The sequence below is a fragment of the Macadamia integrifolia genome, chromosome 5 (genome assembly GCF_013358625.1).
Source record: "Macadamia integrifolia cultivar HAES 741 chromosome 5, SCU_Mint_v3, whole genome shotgun sequence".
Classification (NCBI taxonomy): Eukaryota; Viridiplantae; Streptophyta; class Magnoliopsida; order Proteales; family Proteaceae; genus Macadamia; species Macadamia integrifolia.
Window position 1 is genome coordinate 4882511 of NC_056561.1, and position 16310 is coordinate 4898820.

Sequence of the window (16310 nt, forward strand, 5' to 3'; positions counted from 1 at the left end):
TAGAATCAATTGGTAGAAAAAGACATATCACATATCTCATCCGAAGAAGGTAGTTGCTTTTATCTGGTAAGCAATGCAAGATAAGACTAAACCCACATTTAGACCTTCAAAGGCTGGGAATCCCTATGGATGAGAGTAGATGCTGCAACAGAAAAAAATATAGAACGTTAAACTTTTTACACCAATATAGCTGTGCCTGGGCTTCAATCGTAATTGGTATTTTATCATGCAAAACCCAACCTCATAACAGAAAATGCTATGGTGGTGCAACTGACGGCAAATAAAATCTGTAGGTTGCTTTCTCACCTCTTCACTTCTTTTCTTTATCTCCTTGAGATCCTTGTTACATACCACTGGAGCAAGGACGGAGAGTAGCCCAATTAAAAAAATTATAAGGTGACAGGGATGTGGATAACCTCATTTGACCAAATAAAGTTCAAATAATGGAGTATTCATTTATAAAGCATCTTTGACATAAATGGACCTCAATTGAGGGCTCAACCGATATGGATGAGATGGTCCAGAAAAATAATAGGTAAATTAAGACTGAATACAGATGGCTTGTCATGAGGAATCCCAGGGTCTACCAGTGAATTTGGACTATAGAACATAATGCTTCTAGGCACAGGCACTAAAACATTGCCAGATTTTCTCATACTGAATGATGGTCTGAAGCTCCGTAGAGATCTAAAAGGATTTTGTCCTTGAGATTGAATTTCATTCTTTACAGATAGCTCATTCAAGGCAAACTTTCAGCCACCTTGAACCAAATGACATCACTGGAGGAAGCTTAGAAACTGATTAATCAACCTAGAGCTTGCCACTCTCACATTTACAGAAGAGAATTGGGTTATTGACAGCCTTTACACACTGCCTTCTGCAAAATCTCTCAATGGGGATTTTCCATGGACCAGTTACAATAGGCAATCAAGCTAGCATTATTTGATGATGTTGACTTACTGAACCAATGGTATTTCAGTTCTTTAGATAATTGGCTTTGCTCTTTGCTTTATTCTTATTCATGTTTCTTTTCAAGTTATTGTATTGAGAGGACATTATATTCTATACTCTGATCAGCAATGGAGTTCGGCCCACCACTGACATTTAGTTTATCACTTTCTCAATTTGATTAATTAAATTTTCAGGCATCCCAAGGTCATGAAGTTCTGGGTTGACAGTAGTAAAAAAAAAAGAAGAAGAAGAAGAAGAAGAAGAAAGACCGACGCCTAAAAAAACAACAATTTACTATCATTTCATTAACTATAATTGCAAAAATAACAATGACACCCCTTAACATAATTAAGTCAGGACACGATTATCAGTTCAACACCAAGAAATAAATCACCAAAGACAATGATCTTAAGACTTCCCAAACAATCATATTTTGGGTTACACCAAGAAAACAGCAGTGACTATCACAGGGGAGATAATAGCAATCATCCACAAGTATATATTGGAGTTACATGAAGGATTACAATTCCGAGCTAGTTTTAGAAATAAAGAAAACTATTCTTTGGAAGCATGCCAGCGACAAGCAACTGATCCTCCTATAGAAATCATGTGAAAAAAAATAAAAAAAATTCAAGCAGGCAGCACAAATGGGGACCAGACAACACAAGCACTGAAAACTTTTACTGACAAAACTGAAAGTTTCAGAATGTAACAGAAAACAAAAAAGACCCTAATATCAGCTAGAAGTAAGGCTCCCTGTCCTCCAAAGAACCTGTAGCATAAGCTCTTCCTTTGATGCAAACGGAGACCACCCAAGAATAATTTGTAAGTCAGCATCCCAATCATCTTGTGAGCTGTAAATTATTGGTTCCATCCGCTGCTCAGATAGTTCAAAATCGACCTGCATTACCAGTAAACAAACCAGAATGAAGTTAAAGAAATATATATATATATATATATATGCATGTGCTAAGACTCAAACAGGATACTCGAAATTAAGAAGAAAATTACCATGGGAACAATCACATCATCCTGCCCAGTTCTCCTCAAAAATGTATAAGAGAGAAGACCAATGCTCTGCGTTACATGGCTGGGCAAAAGATTATCACAGAGAAGTTAGAAACATTGAAGACTTCAATAATATTTTGTTCTTTATCAATCAAAAAGGAAATGAGAATTTTGAAACAAGCTCATTACTGGGAAATAAACAGAGTCATCCAAAATATTAGGGAACATACAGATAATGACTCAGCCTGTATACATTATTTTGGTTGTAACTGTCAAGTTTCGGTTAAAATCTCAGTAAGATTCGGTTGCGCATTTTCATTTCACTGAAACCGTACACCCAGTAATTTTACTCCTAAAGCAACTCCTAAAGCCGATCGAAATCACCACTGTTTCGATCGACTCAGAGGCTGGTTTCGTCAGGTTTCAACCGAAACCTCATTTTTTACTAAAAACTTGATTTTTAGCTTGTTTTTTTGGCATTCCACTTCCAATCCTTGGTGGAACACGTTGTTAGAAGCTTGTACAACTCATATACAACACAGTTTGGTGGATTTGAGGGAGATTGGTTGAATTCAAACTTTAAGGTAATACCCTTTTCCATAATTTTTTGCAAAAAAAAAAAGGATAAATATGTAGTGGTTAGCTTCAACTTTTTATATGTTAGATAGTATTAGTATTAAGCCAATCTACATCTACAACTCCACGGAGCCAGATTTAATTCTCTGTTATTAAATTATTTTTTGAATTTTCTGATTTAAAAATTCATTTTCTTGCAACAAGGTTCTTAGTTGATATACAAGTACATTGCTCATGGTAGGCCCATCTTACCTAACCATGAACTTCTTCTTCTACTTTGATCCTGATTAATAAACTCTGCTTTTGTAACAGAGTCTTAACCTGCCACAGAACAGGAGATTAATGAAGACAGAAGCGAAGAATGGAAAAGGGTCAAGCCGCAGGTCACATTAGAAGACACGAATATGTTCTAGATGTAATAGATCGATGCTTGGAAGGTTGTCCTGCAATATGGGGTGAAATCTGAAACTTGAAGGATATGAGAGACAGTTTAAGGGATGAGTTAAAACCCAGGAAAACAGCAGAAAAGTAAAGAAATAGAAACTAAAATAGTAGGGAAACAGACCTTGAAGAAGAAGGAAGAAGAACAGACATGACATAAGCTTCCCACCTTAGGCCTTGGCCAGATCTTACAAGTAACCGCGACGGTCATAGGTTTTTGGTCAAGTCGTCGGGTGTAGTATGAACCCCCTACTGGCTACTAGAGTACTACAAATTAACTAACTACATAATTTCGTGTAGGACCCAAAACCCTAATATTTGGGCTCCTAGAATTGGCCCATTACAATAGAAAACTCAAAAATACTAAGCTCATGGCCCACACAACCCATTGGGTATTCAAAATTAAGCCCAACTTGACCCAAGAGGGTGAACCAAACCCAAAACAACAGGCCCAACTTCTCATCTAGTTGAAATTCTGCATCAAGGTTCCCCTACTGCATCCCACAATAGAGAAGTTCTAAATACCACAATCCGTCTCTAACAGAACTCACAAGCTCAAGGCTAAATTATTTCTCAAATCTTTTCTTCTATTACAGCAATACATTGTTTAATAAAAGACCCAAAGACCGAAAATATCAACTAACTAGAACCTTCCCTACATGGACAGCACTACTCAAACAAGGAAGCAATAGAAATAGTAACCATCTACGAATGAAACTTTCTAAAATAACCTCCATTGAAATCTTCTCGGCAGAATCTTCATTCAGACGCAAACTATCAACCCCATGCAAACAGTGCCCACGTGAACAGTACTAACATGAATAGTAAACCAGACCAGATTCTGGCTCAATCCAGAACCGTGGACTGAAATCTTCCTGCCCTTTATTCTCATCCATGTTCTGGATTTCCTCCTCCTTGAACTGATCTGCATCAGTTTGCCGCCCCTCATCCCCTCCTGCTCTCTTCTTCCTCTTCTCCTTCTTCTCCTTCTCCTCCTCCTCCTCTCCCTTTCTTCTTTCTTCTTTGGCTTCTTCTATTTTATTGTCTTCTCCTGTCTTCCATTTTTTCCCCTCCCCTTTTTCCCTTTTTTCTCTCTTAAAATAAATAAATAAAGGAGGATTTGGAAGAGGGTCTTGTCAGATGTGCACCCGTGGCCAAATCCGTTCCAATCATATGGGCAAGTGATCCGGCAAGGCAACAGCCAAATTCAGGTAATGTAGGTATCAAATCACAAAAGGTATGAAACAAAATTGAATCTTGAATATTTTCATTTATCTATGACTAATCTATTGATAAAAACTTATAAAAAAAATTACCAGATATTATGGCAAGTTTTTAAAATTTGGCAAAATAATGCAATATGAAAATCCAGATTATGGATCTCAGATACAAGCAGGCTCAATGATCAGATCTTGTGATCAAATTTGAGATAAAGGAAGCAACTTGATTGCTAAGGAAAAAATTCAGATCGACAGGATGGGAGGAAGGAGAGATGAGATCAATATACTTGTAGGGAAGAAGAGAAGGGAGAGTGATGTGGAAACCCGGGTGACAAAACCCTATTTTGGTTCTCTATAGGCCCACCCAAATGTTAAATAATATGATTCCAATAACAGGGTATGGAAAGTATAGGAGCCATTTTAGGCAAGAGATGGAATCAGGACATGGGCGTAATTATAATTTAAAGTGGAAGCCATAGTTCAAAAACTAGTCAAAATTTCCCTATTTTCGACAATTTGGACAAGGCCAAGATGAAACAAGAGGAAGATTACCGAATTGGCACAATTTGAGTCGAAATTTCGGTGTTGCACCAAAACTTTGACTTTGCGTCATAAAATTTCAGCGAAACTACTTTTGGGCCTTTATAGAAGGCATGGTTTAGCGTGTTCTGGTCGATTTTGAGTCTCAAATGTTTTGCCTACAAGGAGAAAACACATTTTTTTTTGCCACCTCACCTCCACACTACTAGAATACACTGCTGGAGTTTGCCATATCACTCCAACAACATAGTTTGAGACATATTGGTAAATATTTTCCAACAATCAACAGTTCCAGGCAAGATTTAAAGTTTCGGCATCGTATGGGAAGGGCGATTTTAAGAGATGTATCATATAAAAAAGATGCAACATACACTTAAGATTCATATGTAAGTCAAGAAACGTATGAAATGCTTAGGATATATGCAGAATACAGTTTTGAAGCATCAAACATTATAAATAAGTATGAAGAAAGAACCCTGCCAGTCTGATGTAGGCAACACCAATGCACAGGGTGGGGGCAGAGTGGTCTTTTCATGCCCGCCTGTGTCTGGGCATAGGCAACACCAAACTGGCAGGATTCTGTCTCCCAATAAGTATTAAATACGAACAAAGTACGATTAGACAAGTGCATTCAATTCAATATGTATAAAAGAAAAGGTTTCTAATGTGTACTAATGCTAATTTTTTTAGGTATCGTAGTATCAACACCTTAAAGATAGGATATGTATCGGTTAGTATCAACGGATACAAAAGGATACTTAAAACCTTGGTTCTAGGTAACGAACTTCTTCCCAAAAATATTTTTTTTACAAAAAATATGATAAATACCCAGAAGTTGGTGACTTGGTGCATAATTAACAGTTCCAGGTGAAGATTTTGTCTTCATTTATGGTGCATAATTCATTTGTTTTACTTGCCTTTTCTATCTTCTAGAACTAAAACAATTTGTAGAATAGGCAGAATATTACACAAGGTATACAATAAGGTCCATCATATACTGCCAAACAAGGGTGCATATTCAAACCACCACTCTGTGTGACATTTCTCGCAATATAAAGTTTTACATACGTTTATATAGGCTACAATAAAGTTTCCCTGAAGTATTGGAGCTTAATATGGCCTTTTCCCCTCAAAATAGCCAACCGAAACATACCTGCAAAAAAAACACGGTTTTGCCGAAATTTGGCCCATTCCGATATATTTCGGTCTGACCGAAACAAAGCAAAAATATTAGTTTTTTTGAACCTTGGTGGAAGGGCAAACTAGGAATAAAAAAAAAACTTAAAGGACAAGATAGAACTAAGAATGAAAGGGGGCTAATTTCGGTAATAAGAAATAAGGGTTAAAGAATCAATGAAAGAAGAAGGGAGGCTGTCGTCCCCTACCTCCAGAGGCAGCCAGAGACGGCAACAGCAACAGTCCTTGAAGGTGTCAAACACCTTCACCCTTCTTCTATTCGATCTGAGGTTTTAGGCATAGGTTGATGATCTCCAACCCTTTGAACCCAAAGCAACCGACCCTCAATTCAGCAAGTGAAAGAAGGGTATTAATCACTGAAACCAGATCTAGCAGTAGCGTTGCAGTAACTTGGTTTTGCAGTTTTTTATCCTCACAGCAGAGGGGCTTGGTGGAATCAAAAACCCATGACTTGGGTCACTTAACTCCCAAAATACCAAGCTAAACGAGCAAGTAACCAGGGAGATCCCACGGTTTCTTTCCAACCCAACCAGTATTGCAGGTAACAGCAGAATAACGTAATAGAAGAAGAGAAGGAAGTGAAGAACACCTCTACCATAGGAAGTTCTGAAACGCAGGGAAGAAAGGAGAAGAGAGAGAAGGGGCCCGGGAGCAAAACCACAGGCCACACTCAACACAAGTTCAAATCTCCATTCTCAAATCTGGTTTTTTTCACCCAATGTTGAGTACAAATATATAGATAAGAAATAAAGACTCCTTTTCAAACTCTAAAGCTAGAACGGGAATGGAACTCAACCACTACATAACCTAGTCAAAACAAAAGATTACAAGAAATAACTAAATAAATTACTAATATCCTATTTAACCACAAAAGCCAATTGGACCCGGTTCTCTGTCAGAGCTCTCAAACAGGTTCAGCCCGGTCCAAAGAACTGCTTCTGCATCAGAGAGAGAAGAGATCGTGGGGTGGGAAGAGAGAAGAGAGATCAAGACAAAGGGGATTGGGAGCTGTCACGCATTACTTTTTAAAACAGGGTATTTAATCCATTCTATTAATTCGACGGGAGAACAGCTTTATAATCTTTAACTAAGAATAAACAACCAAACTTATAGTCAATCAAAGACTCCTTAAGTAATAATCCAAAATTAATCAAATCAGACTGTTAGGAGTAATATACTCCCGAATCCTAACTTATGGCCAGATTGGGGCACACTTCTAGTGGCAACTATTTAAAATAATTTAACTAATGGACCCCACATAATCTTATCCATATACTTAATCCCATGTACAGGATTAAGACCCCAAATAGGGGATTATAATCTAGGCCCATTACCTCCGTAAACATAAAAAATAAGAAGCCTAAGGCCTATAGAAACCCATCCATGGGCCAAAATAAAATCACCTGGCCCCAATTGCATAATATTATCTGCATCACAAAATTTAGTTTCGACACTTCAAATTCCAGTTGACTTAAAACAATAGCATGGCATCTCAAGCCTACAAATCAATAATTCCATTGTATATCACTGCTTTTACAACTTTTCACAAAAGCTTTTGAGGTCAAAATTATAAGCCATTTCCAAAATTTCCATGACAATAGTGTAATTATATGCTCACGAGAAGCAAACTTGCCAATAACAACCCACAAATGGTAACTCTCCAACAAAATTAATAATATAATACACGGTTCGCTCCTTAATGATTGTTCACTTAAACTATGGGCTTTAGCTAATCCAAGTTCAACCCAAGAATTTAATACATGTAGTTTAGTTGTTTTGACGTGTTACCCATCATAACACTAATGCAAACTTGGAATCCACATTGTCAATGACGACAAACTTTGAAAAATATCCAAAGAAAGTGAGAAGTTGTATTATTAAGACAACTCCTTAAAATGTATGTTTTTGCAAAATGGATAAATTTTAACCAAGAAAGTATAACACCAGACTTTTGGTAAGACTCTTATAGCATTTTTCTCAAACTCTAAACACATGGTTCAAAATATTTACCAAATCTTCTGATGTAGATCGGAGGAGGAGGAAGAAAAGAAAGGCCAGGCCAGCCAACCATCATACAGCCTATTTGTCGAGCCAAGCGGCCAATCTAGCCAGCCAGCATAGGTCCAAGATGGTCTTCATGGGCCAGGCCTAGGCCCATTACTACATGTTATTTAGCCCTCGCTTGGAAGACTTAAGAAGTTTCTACTTGTTTCTATTTTTAATAGATCCTACTTTATTATGCAGTTTAGTTGCTCCCTATTAGTTAATTTCTGTTTTGGTGTCCAATGTTTGTTTTAGTGGGCTGGATTGTATAAAGCCCTTTTAGTTTCTCTTTTGTTACTACATGTATGGTTGTAGATAGATACTATTCTGTTACTACATGTTAGTTACTAATTTGGCAGTCCCTAGAAGTCGTCTATTTTGTACCATTGATTAGAAGTTTATAGATGAGAAAAGAGGGCTGTAGCAGCCCACGATTTTGATGGAAAACTCCATGGCTGTCATGCTGTTTACTCATGTCAAGCAGGAATTCTGTGAGATGCAGAAAACTCTAGTGCAAAACTAGAGATGGCTGGTCAGAGACTAACAAAGCATGACTGCATGAGTGAGAAGCTACATCCCCAACCCCTATTCTTCTTTCATTCTATTTTCTACAGTGCAAGTACGTTTCAGGTCTTTTTCAACCAAACGTGTTAATTCAATAGTTTGGAAATATACTGTTACCCTACAGTCTAAATACTTTGTTGAGTACTTTGCACTGCTACTTGGTGAACATTGGAGGAGGTTCATTCAATAATGGAAAGAGGAACGGCTACTGTCTGCAGGTATCTTTGGGAGGTAACAGTTCCTGCAACACCCCTTCTGTTACTATTTTGATGTGGGAATATCTAGCTATTAATTTGGGCTGATTTTTGGAATGATTTGATCTCTATACTTGAAGTAAGGTTTGAACAAGGGTAGTTAATTATCTGTCCAACAGATCTGGAGTTTTGGTAGGGTTACGAAATCTAAAACTTAAGTTTCTACTTTTTTATTTCAACCAACTACCAGAGAACAGAATAAAACCTATTAGATTCTTATCATATTTTGAAGTCTTATTCAACAGTTTTAAGGGCATACTAAACCGGAAAACTAGCCCGATCAGAGTTGCGGATCTTAAGATTTTTTTTTTTTTCCCTATTCTGGTCTTTTATTGATGTCCCGAAATCCTGCCTTTGGGAAGAATCTGAGACCTGCTGTGACGCTAATTCAGATTCCATTACTCTCCTTTTATAGTAGAAACAATACCTTGCACAAGAGGCACGAGAAAAAACAATAACATCAGCACCCAATCGCATGGTACTTGTCTTGAACCCATTACCATCTGGAAAAGTAAACACACTTGTTAGGTCACAAAAAACAGAAGAAGAACCAAAGAAGATCTCTCAGGGGTAAAAGAATATGCAAAGCATTAAAATTTTTGTAAAGATCTCTTGATGTACAGGACATGGTTATCAAATACTTAGAAGATAGTGGCAGAAAAGAGAAAAGAAAGGAAATTTAAAAAAAATAAAACTTACACCAGTAAATTCTTCATTAAATTCTTTCTTATCAATTCCTTCCAGTTAGAATTGATTTCTCCTCTCCTTTCAGTCCAAGTTAGATTCTAGCTGTGACAAGAAGATTAAAGGAGCCACCAGCTAATTCTAAGTTGAACCAGAAATTACACCTCTAACTGTTTCAGATCTTTGATTCTTCTTCTATCTTGGTTTAAATTAAACCAAGTTCTGTTAGTTCATGACTTCATGTAATCTTTGCCTCTAATAAGGGTCCTGAGCTGGTTTTGGAAGAAGGAATTGGTTTGGGCTGGTTCAAGACTACTCCTAGCAGAACTAGGTATACTGTTATGTGCAAATATGACTCAATGTTTATATTTTATTTCTTTTTCTTTCTTCCTCATTTTTGCCTTAGTCTTCATCTGATGAAATAACAATATTTTATTGGGCAAAACACCAAAGATAATCATGCATCTCATATGATATCTACAAAGAGCACACAACAAAGAAACTCTCATTACAATTGGATATGATCCTCTACATGTAACCTCTCTCACAACCCTTCTCGAACCAGAGCATCTGCTAAGGAGTTTGCACTTCTAGGTTGCCAAATGTTAGATTGAGAGGAATGATTGACAGTCTAGACTGACAGCCCTACTCATTTATAATAAGTAAAATGAGGTACAAGTACAAGAATGCCCTTTTATGACAGATTTACCCTTATACCCATATTACACCATATTTACAACACCAAGAAAATGGGATGTTCCCTTGGTAACATAACAATTGAGCCTCGAAATCAGATAAGCTAGCTTCCAGGGATTGCACTCAGTGACCATCCACCTGGACCGAAGTCCAGCTGTACAACTCCACTTGACATGATCAGATGGATCCAAAGATTAAAATGTACAATAGAAGACTTTCGTGACTCCAGCACCCCTACCCTCTGCTCCCCCTCCACCACACTCAGCTCCTTCCCACACCCCCTTCCGTGCTGGGTTGGTGCTGCAACAAATCAACCAGAGAAGAAAAGCAGAGAACAGAGAGGAAAAGGAGTGTTCCAAACCTAACATAATACAACCTGGTTTATAAGACCAAAGTTTTGGGTCACTATGGACAAACAAATCAAATAACAGGGTTTATCGCAATTCTATTATTATCTTGAAATTCAGAATAAATCAAGTGAAGAGAAGTAGAGTTACGGATGTAACTGGAAGCAACTACTTAAAGGGGATATTTCAGGGAACTAATAAAGGGATGGGGAAGGAATTGAAAAAAAGGGACTCGAGGGGTATTTATGTAACTTAAGACAAGAGAGCTTTAGAAATTGATGCAGCTTAAAAGGAGAGGCAAAATAAGAAAGAAAATGAAGAAAAAATCTAATGCAAAGCAAGAACCGAGTACAGGATAACGAGGGTCAGAGAGGACCACTTAGCATTGAGGTCTCCTGACACTCCCACAAGTTCCAAAAATACAAATTATCAACTGATTCAACTCTTCTCTTCAAACCAAAGATACATATAAAGGGGAGAGGGAAAAGAGCTGTTGGAACAGATATTCCAACGAATAATTGCTTGTTGTTCGATTACATATAGAACTTGGAATTTTTTTCAGGTCCATAAATAGGACCCAGACCAGATCCTGTGGCTGGTACAGGAATTTCTCTGATAAGTGATAACTAGATAGGTACATTCATTTTCAGCAATTCTTTTTCTTCGTTTTACTGGTTTTCAGATTAGAAGGCGTTTAGCATAGGTTGCTTCTACGTAACCAAACCTCGCCTGCCCCATTCTAAAATTCATGAAACACTTCCCTCAAATTGTTACTTACCATCTCTTTAACCAAAAATTAAAAACCTTCAAGTTGTTTCCGTTACAATTGCTTATCCAAAAATCTCAAGCTTTATGTAAGTGCTACAATAATGTATATCAACACACAACTACCCCTGTATGTGACACTATCATGAGGCACTGAGGGGCACAACAACACAAACCCTTCGCAACTACCAAGGATTGAACAGCTGACCTCCTGCCTCTAATACCATGTTACAACTGCTCATCCAAAAAGCTCGAGCTATTAGGTAAGAGCTACAAACCTACAACAATGTATATCAACACACACGACAAAACAATAGTTTCCAAAGATAATCCATCCCTTCTTGTAAAAAGCCAAGTTAAACACCACTGACCCCAAGAATTTTTCTCGTTTCAAGCATTTCAAAGGAAAAAATCTCTTGTTCCATTAATTCACGTTCCAATGACACCCTCTATGGTGTTCATTAATGGAAGCCAGCTCAACAACACCCAGATGTGGATGCTGAATCCAATCCAATTGATATAGGTATCATAAACAGAGCCAGTTGCATCCATTTCCTTCAATTTCAAGCTTGCCCTTTATCTTGCAACGTGACTAATTCTACAAACTGATGGAAAAATCTCATATCTAAATCCCATCTTTGGTCCGAATAGCCCTATAATTCTGTTTCCAATGATCTTTCTCCAAGTTGGCAGTCTATGTCTAGTCATCTCAAGGACTTCATGTCAAATGCCTTCTATGGAGCTATACCAGCCTTTTCTTCCTTTAATCGAAAACCATCAGTTGATTTTAGTCTCCTTGAAACCTTCATGAATATTTCTCTATTCCATTTCCTAATATACTCTTTTAGCAACTTTGATTTCAAAGTGAATTCTGACCAGCCCAACAACCACCCCAAAGAGTTATCAATTCTCCCACCAATTTGGCAAATCTTGACTCAAATTTGAACATGCATGTGCAACATTTCCATTAATTGAGGCCAACTGCTTATATGTCAAAACTTACCCATTATGCACTAATTTAATGTTATTTGAACTGACCACTTTTATGAATAGGGATTGAAAATATATTTATCTAACCTTCCAATGAGAACAGGATCTCCAAACCCAAATTGGTTTGCGAAAGTTAAGACCAAAAAACTAGCAGGAATCATTTGGATGGGTTTTCTATTTTGGAGTCGTGGTTTACTCAAGAGTCCAAAATTCTATAAACAGCCCATGTTGCCAGGTGGGCATTCTCGGCCTCTTTTTTAACAGTAATGCTGGAATGGGAGGAAGGACCTGTAGAAGGATAAGAAAAAATAGTGAGAAGCAAGATTGCCTTGTTGTAAATGTGGAGAAAAGATCAGAAGAATCATTAAAGAGAAGTCTGTGTACAAGGTCGTTACCATGGTAAAAAGGTTTTTTAATTGTCCCATAGTTTGGGGGACAGAATGCTTATGTTGTCTGGGATAATTGGGAGGATTTTGTGGAGGGGAATGAATTTTTGAATTGGATAAATTGGCCTTTTCTGTGTGGATTCTATGTTGGCGTATAGCACCCTTGTATAAGGTTGCATTTTTTGGCGAATAGTTAACAAGATATTTGCAAACATTAAAAAAATAAATAAATAAATAAAGTCATACTTCAGTCTATGAAGACGTATGAAAAAGTTTTCATTAGACAGCTCAGCAATGAATTTGTAAAGCACAATCATTTGGATTCATTTTTGGAGTTAGCCAGTTATTCAATCTACAAAACCCATGAATTTGAGGGTAAAAGGACACCACAACAAAATTGTACAATGAACATTAAGCCAACTGGTTAATGACATGAAAAGCCCATGAAATTTACATTGACCAATTGTTGTATTTGCCTTCTTTGAGGAGTACCCCAGGCTCATACATTTCCGCATACTCTCAGGATCCATTCCCCCTCCATCATCTGCAAGGGACATTCCGAATAGTTACTGTAATTAACAACTACTACACACCATTTATCATGATTCCGATAAATGAAATATTCGTATTATACCCTGGAAAAGTAAAGCTGGAGTATTATCCTTCATGTTACAGATTTTATCCACCTTCACAAAAGTTGCACCATTACAGATCTGGAAAATCATGGAATCAACATGGGAACGAAAGGTTAGTCCTGACTGCCAAATCTATTAGTTACACATAAGATTTTGATGTAGTTGAATTCTTCAAGGGGAGACGAATCGATGTAGGCAAATTAACATACGACTCATTGACTAATTGTGACATGAATTATACTTCAATCTGAGCATGCAAGTGGAGTTAGGAAAATGAGTTTTTTTCTGCAGCAGCTGGAGCTGCACATCACACTACCATGTTGCATCAAAAGAAAATGTTGTCCAGTCCAAAATAACAAACAGCGCATAAATTACACGGGAACTATGCTGTTTACCTCATCAACCGCATTATCCAGAAGCTCCGCAATTGCTGTATGAAACAGAGAACAATAGGGTATGACCAAACAATGCTCTTCATAAGAGGAACCAATCAAAAATTAATTCCATAAAAATAGCTTACAAATCAGTATGTCTGATTAGACTGAAAATTAAAATGAGTAAATGAATGTGTTGACAATATGTCCATAAAAATCAAGTGCTACCCAAAATGCCACATGTCAGGTATTGTCAACACTCAAAAATGGCTCCAGTAGCTGTTTGTGCTGAAACCCCAACACCAAAATAGTTCTTTACCTTATTATGAATATCAAAGTTAGGAGTTACTGAATCCAGTGCATCAAAAACTTTATTCTGGTAGTCCACCACGTGGTTTCAGCCACTTGTGCTTCACATAACAAGTTCTTGTCCATTGGATCAACTTCCAATGATTAGAGGATACCTTCAATGAAGTTCAAGGACTACTTAAATACACATGATATGGTATGAATCGGTCTTAATGCTTTTTGGCTTTGGGCAAATGGATGCCTTTCTCTCCATGATGTGCTAGCATCACCAATATTACATATATGATTACACGTTAAAGTTGGAGCATCTAAATAAAGAACATTCCAAAGGACCAAAAGTTGTTATATCCGCGGGAAGGAGGAAACCCTAACCTGTTTATTTCTCCTCTCTGAAACAATATGGGTAATTGGGCTAACAATTTACGGAATTATGCCCTTGCAATGTGCATCAAGTGACCCCTAGAAACAAACGAACATTGTTTACAAGTTGAAATGGAGCGACCGGACCAGATAATACCGGTAGAATCTCTTTCAGATTCAGTTGAAACAAGTTTAATGGAAGGATTAAGATCATAACTTTCTTTACAGGTTTCCTGCATTTGAATGTATGAGGAGAAACTACAAAGATAAAAGCACCAGGTATATATGAGGATTAATTGGAAAAATTCGTGTAATATTGATACAAAATGACAAACTCATTTCTTTGCTATCGAAACAATAAAAAATACAAGAAGTGGATGAAAATGATTGAGTACATACGAAAATTTACAAACTAAAACCTAATATACACACCGACAGGAAACTTGAAACCATGGCAAGATAATTAACCTCCAAAAGCCCATTTGTGAGATGTCGCATTGGAATGAAGAAATTTCGGATGAACACGTGCATGTTCGAGCTGACCTGATAACAGAGCATGCCCATTTATTCAGTATTGGAAGAGCAACAAAGAAAATACTTGGAACTTGAGGAAGGAGTGGGGAGACCTCTTTCGAGAGCAGAATACGAATGTCCGACATCATAGTCCCCTGCTTTCCAGAAACAACGCGACTCCGATCTCAGGTTCATCTTACTGTAACTACTACTAGGCTGAGGAATTGCTACGGAAGTCTGCACTTGCGCTGTTACTCCTGTGTGCAGCGGCTGATCAATTGACGGCTTCTTCTCTATTCTGGTATCGTCTTCGTCGTCGCTACTAGGGATATCGACGACATTGGCAGGCTCCATTTCTCGTTCCTGAACCTAGGGCTGGGGAGTTTTTATTCTCCGCTGCATGAATTCAGTATCCGGAGCGACGCTTTCAAGAATCACAAGCACAGTGACAACGGAACCAATCAAAAATGGCAACTTAAACAATGAGGTGCGACGAATTTCGGTTTATACGTACGGGGTCATTTCGATTCGATCCAATATCGGTCGGTTCGGTCTCAACTTGGTCCGGAGGGTTCAATCGGCCAGGTTCGGTTTCTGCCCTGGTGTAACGAACTTGAGACCTCCTAGTGAGGATGAGTTTTTTGCACACCACAGCTCACCAACTGCGCTAGACAGTTGTTGTTAACAGAAAACAAAATTGAAATATTTTAATCATTGAAAATAAATAAATAAAAAAAAATTTGTGGGATAATAAATTTGGAAACCCTTAACGGGCCTTCGATTTCATTCTTATTAGTTACTATACTCTCACGGGACTCGATTGAGCTCAAAGTTTTGGCAATAAGAATCGGTCCTTGCCGATTTTGAACCAATTCATATCAAATTGGAATCGGTCCCAAAACTCATAAATCAACCATTAGATCTCAAAACCCATGGGTCAAGGTAATCTTGGCCTGCATATCTCATGATCGATCCCGACTAATGATGATATGAATTAAAGATGGATCAAGTTCTCGCACAAGTAACTAATGCGCACCCATACAATTGGCCAATTCCTAATGCAATTCATTGATTTTTGAAACATTGATTCTTTTGCTCTAATTTAACACTTCCGAAAAGTCCAATTTAATGTGTGAAGAAAATGGACATTATGTTTATAGCTTCAAATGTATTGAATAAACGAGAACATCCAACCAATTTAACCCATGGTTTTTTATCCTTTCTTTATCATGCGTCAGAGCTCAAAGCACCTGTAATAAGAACTCATGGTTGTCTCCCTTTTTCTTTTTTTTTTGGTATAAATGGTGATCTCTAAGAGCTCGTTTGGTAACGATTCCGTTCTAAGAACATCGTTCTTCGACAAAATCATCTATTTGTGTTACATTATTAAAAGATGATTCTTTCACTCGGTTTAGGCGTTTGGTAAACTTGCTCCGAAATCGTTATGAGGGATAATT

General features: G+C 37.5%; 1 protein-coding gene across 5 annotated transcripts in view; it reads right to left on the reverse strand.

Annotated features, from left to right (window-relative positions):
• The window catches only part of LOC122079402 (protein MICRORCHIDIA 2-like), a 36158-nt gene extending 20834 nt beyond the window's left edge, over positions 1-15324 (reverse strand). For 4 of the 5 annotated variants that reach the window (XR_006140430.1, XR_006140429.1, XR_006140431.1 and 1 more), the window contains exons 1-8: positions 14967-15324; positions 14809-14883; positions 13693-13727; positions 13297-13375; positions 13117-13206; positions 9222-9297; positions 1963-2041; positions 1724-1852 (exon numbers count right to left, since the gene is read on the reverse strand). Coding sequence is in view for 2 of the 5 variants with exons in the window: in XM_042645836.1 (XP_042501770.1) it covers positions 1724-1852; positions 1963-2041; positions 9222-9297; positions 13117-13206; positions 13297-13375; positions 13693-13727; positions 14809-14883; positions 14967-15207 (804 nt within the window). In the remaining 3 variants the exon portion in view is untranslated. Of the gene's footprint in view, positions 1-1723; positions 1853-1962; positions 2042-9221; positions 9298-13116; positions 13207-13296; positions 13376-13692; positions 13728-14772; positions 14884-14966 lie in introns of all 5 variants that reach the window. The other variant, XM_042645837.1, reaches the window with a different exon arrangement.
• Positions 15325-16310: the final 986 nt, after the last annotated feature.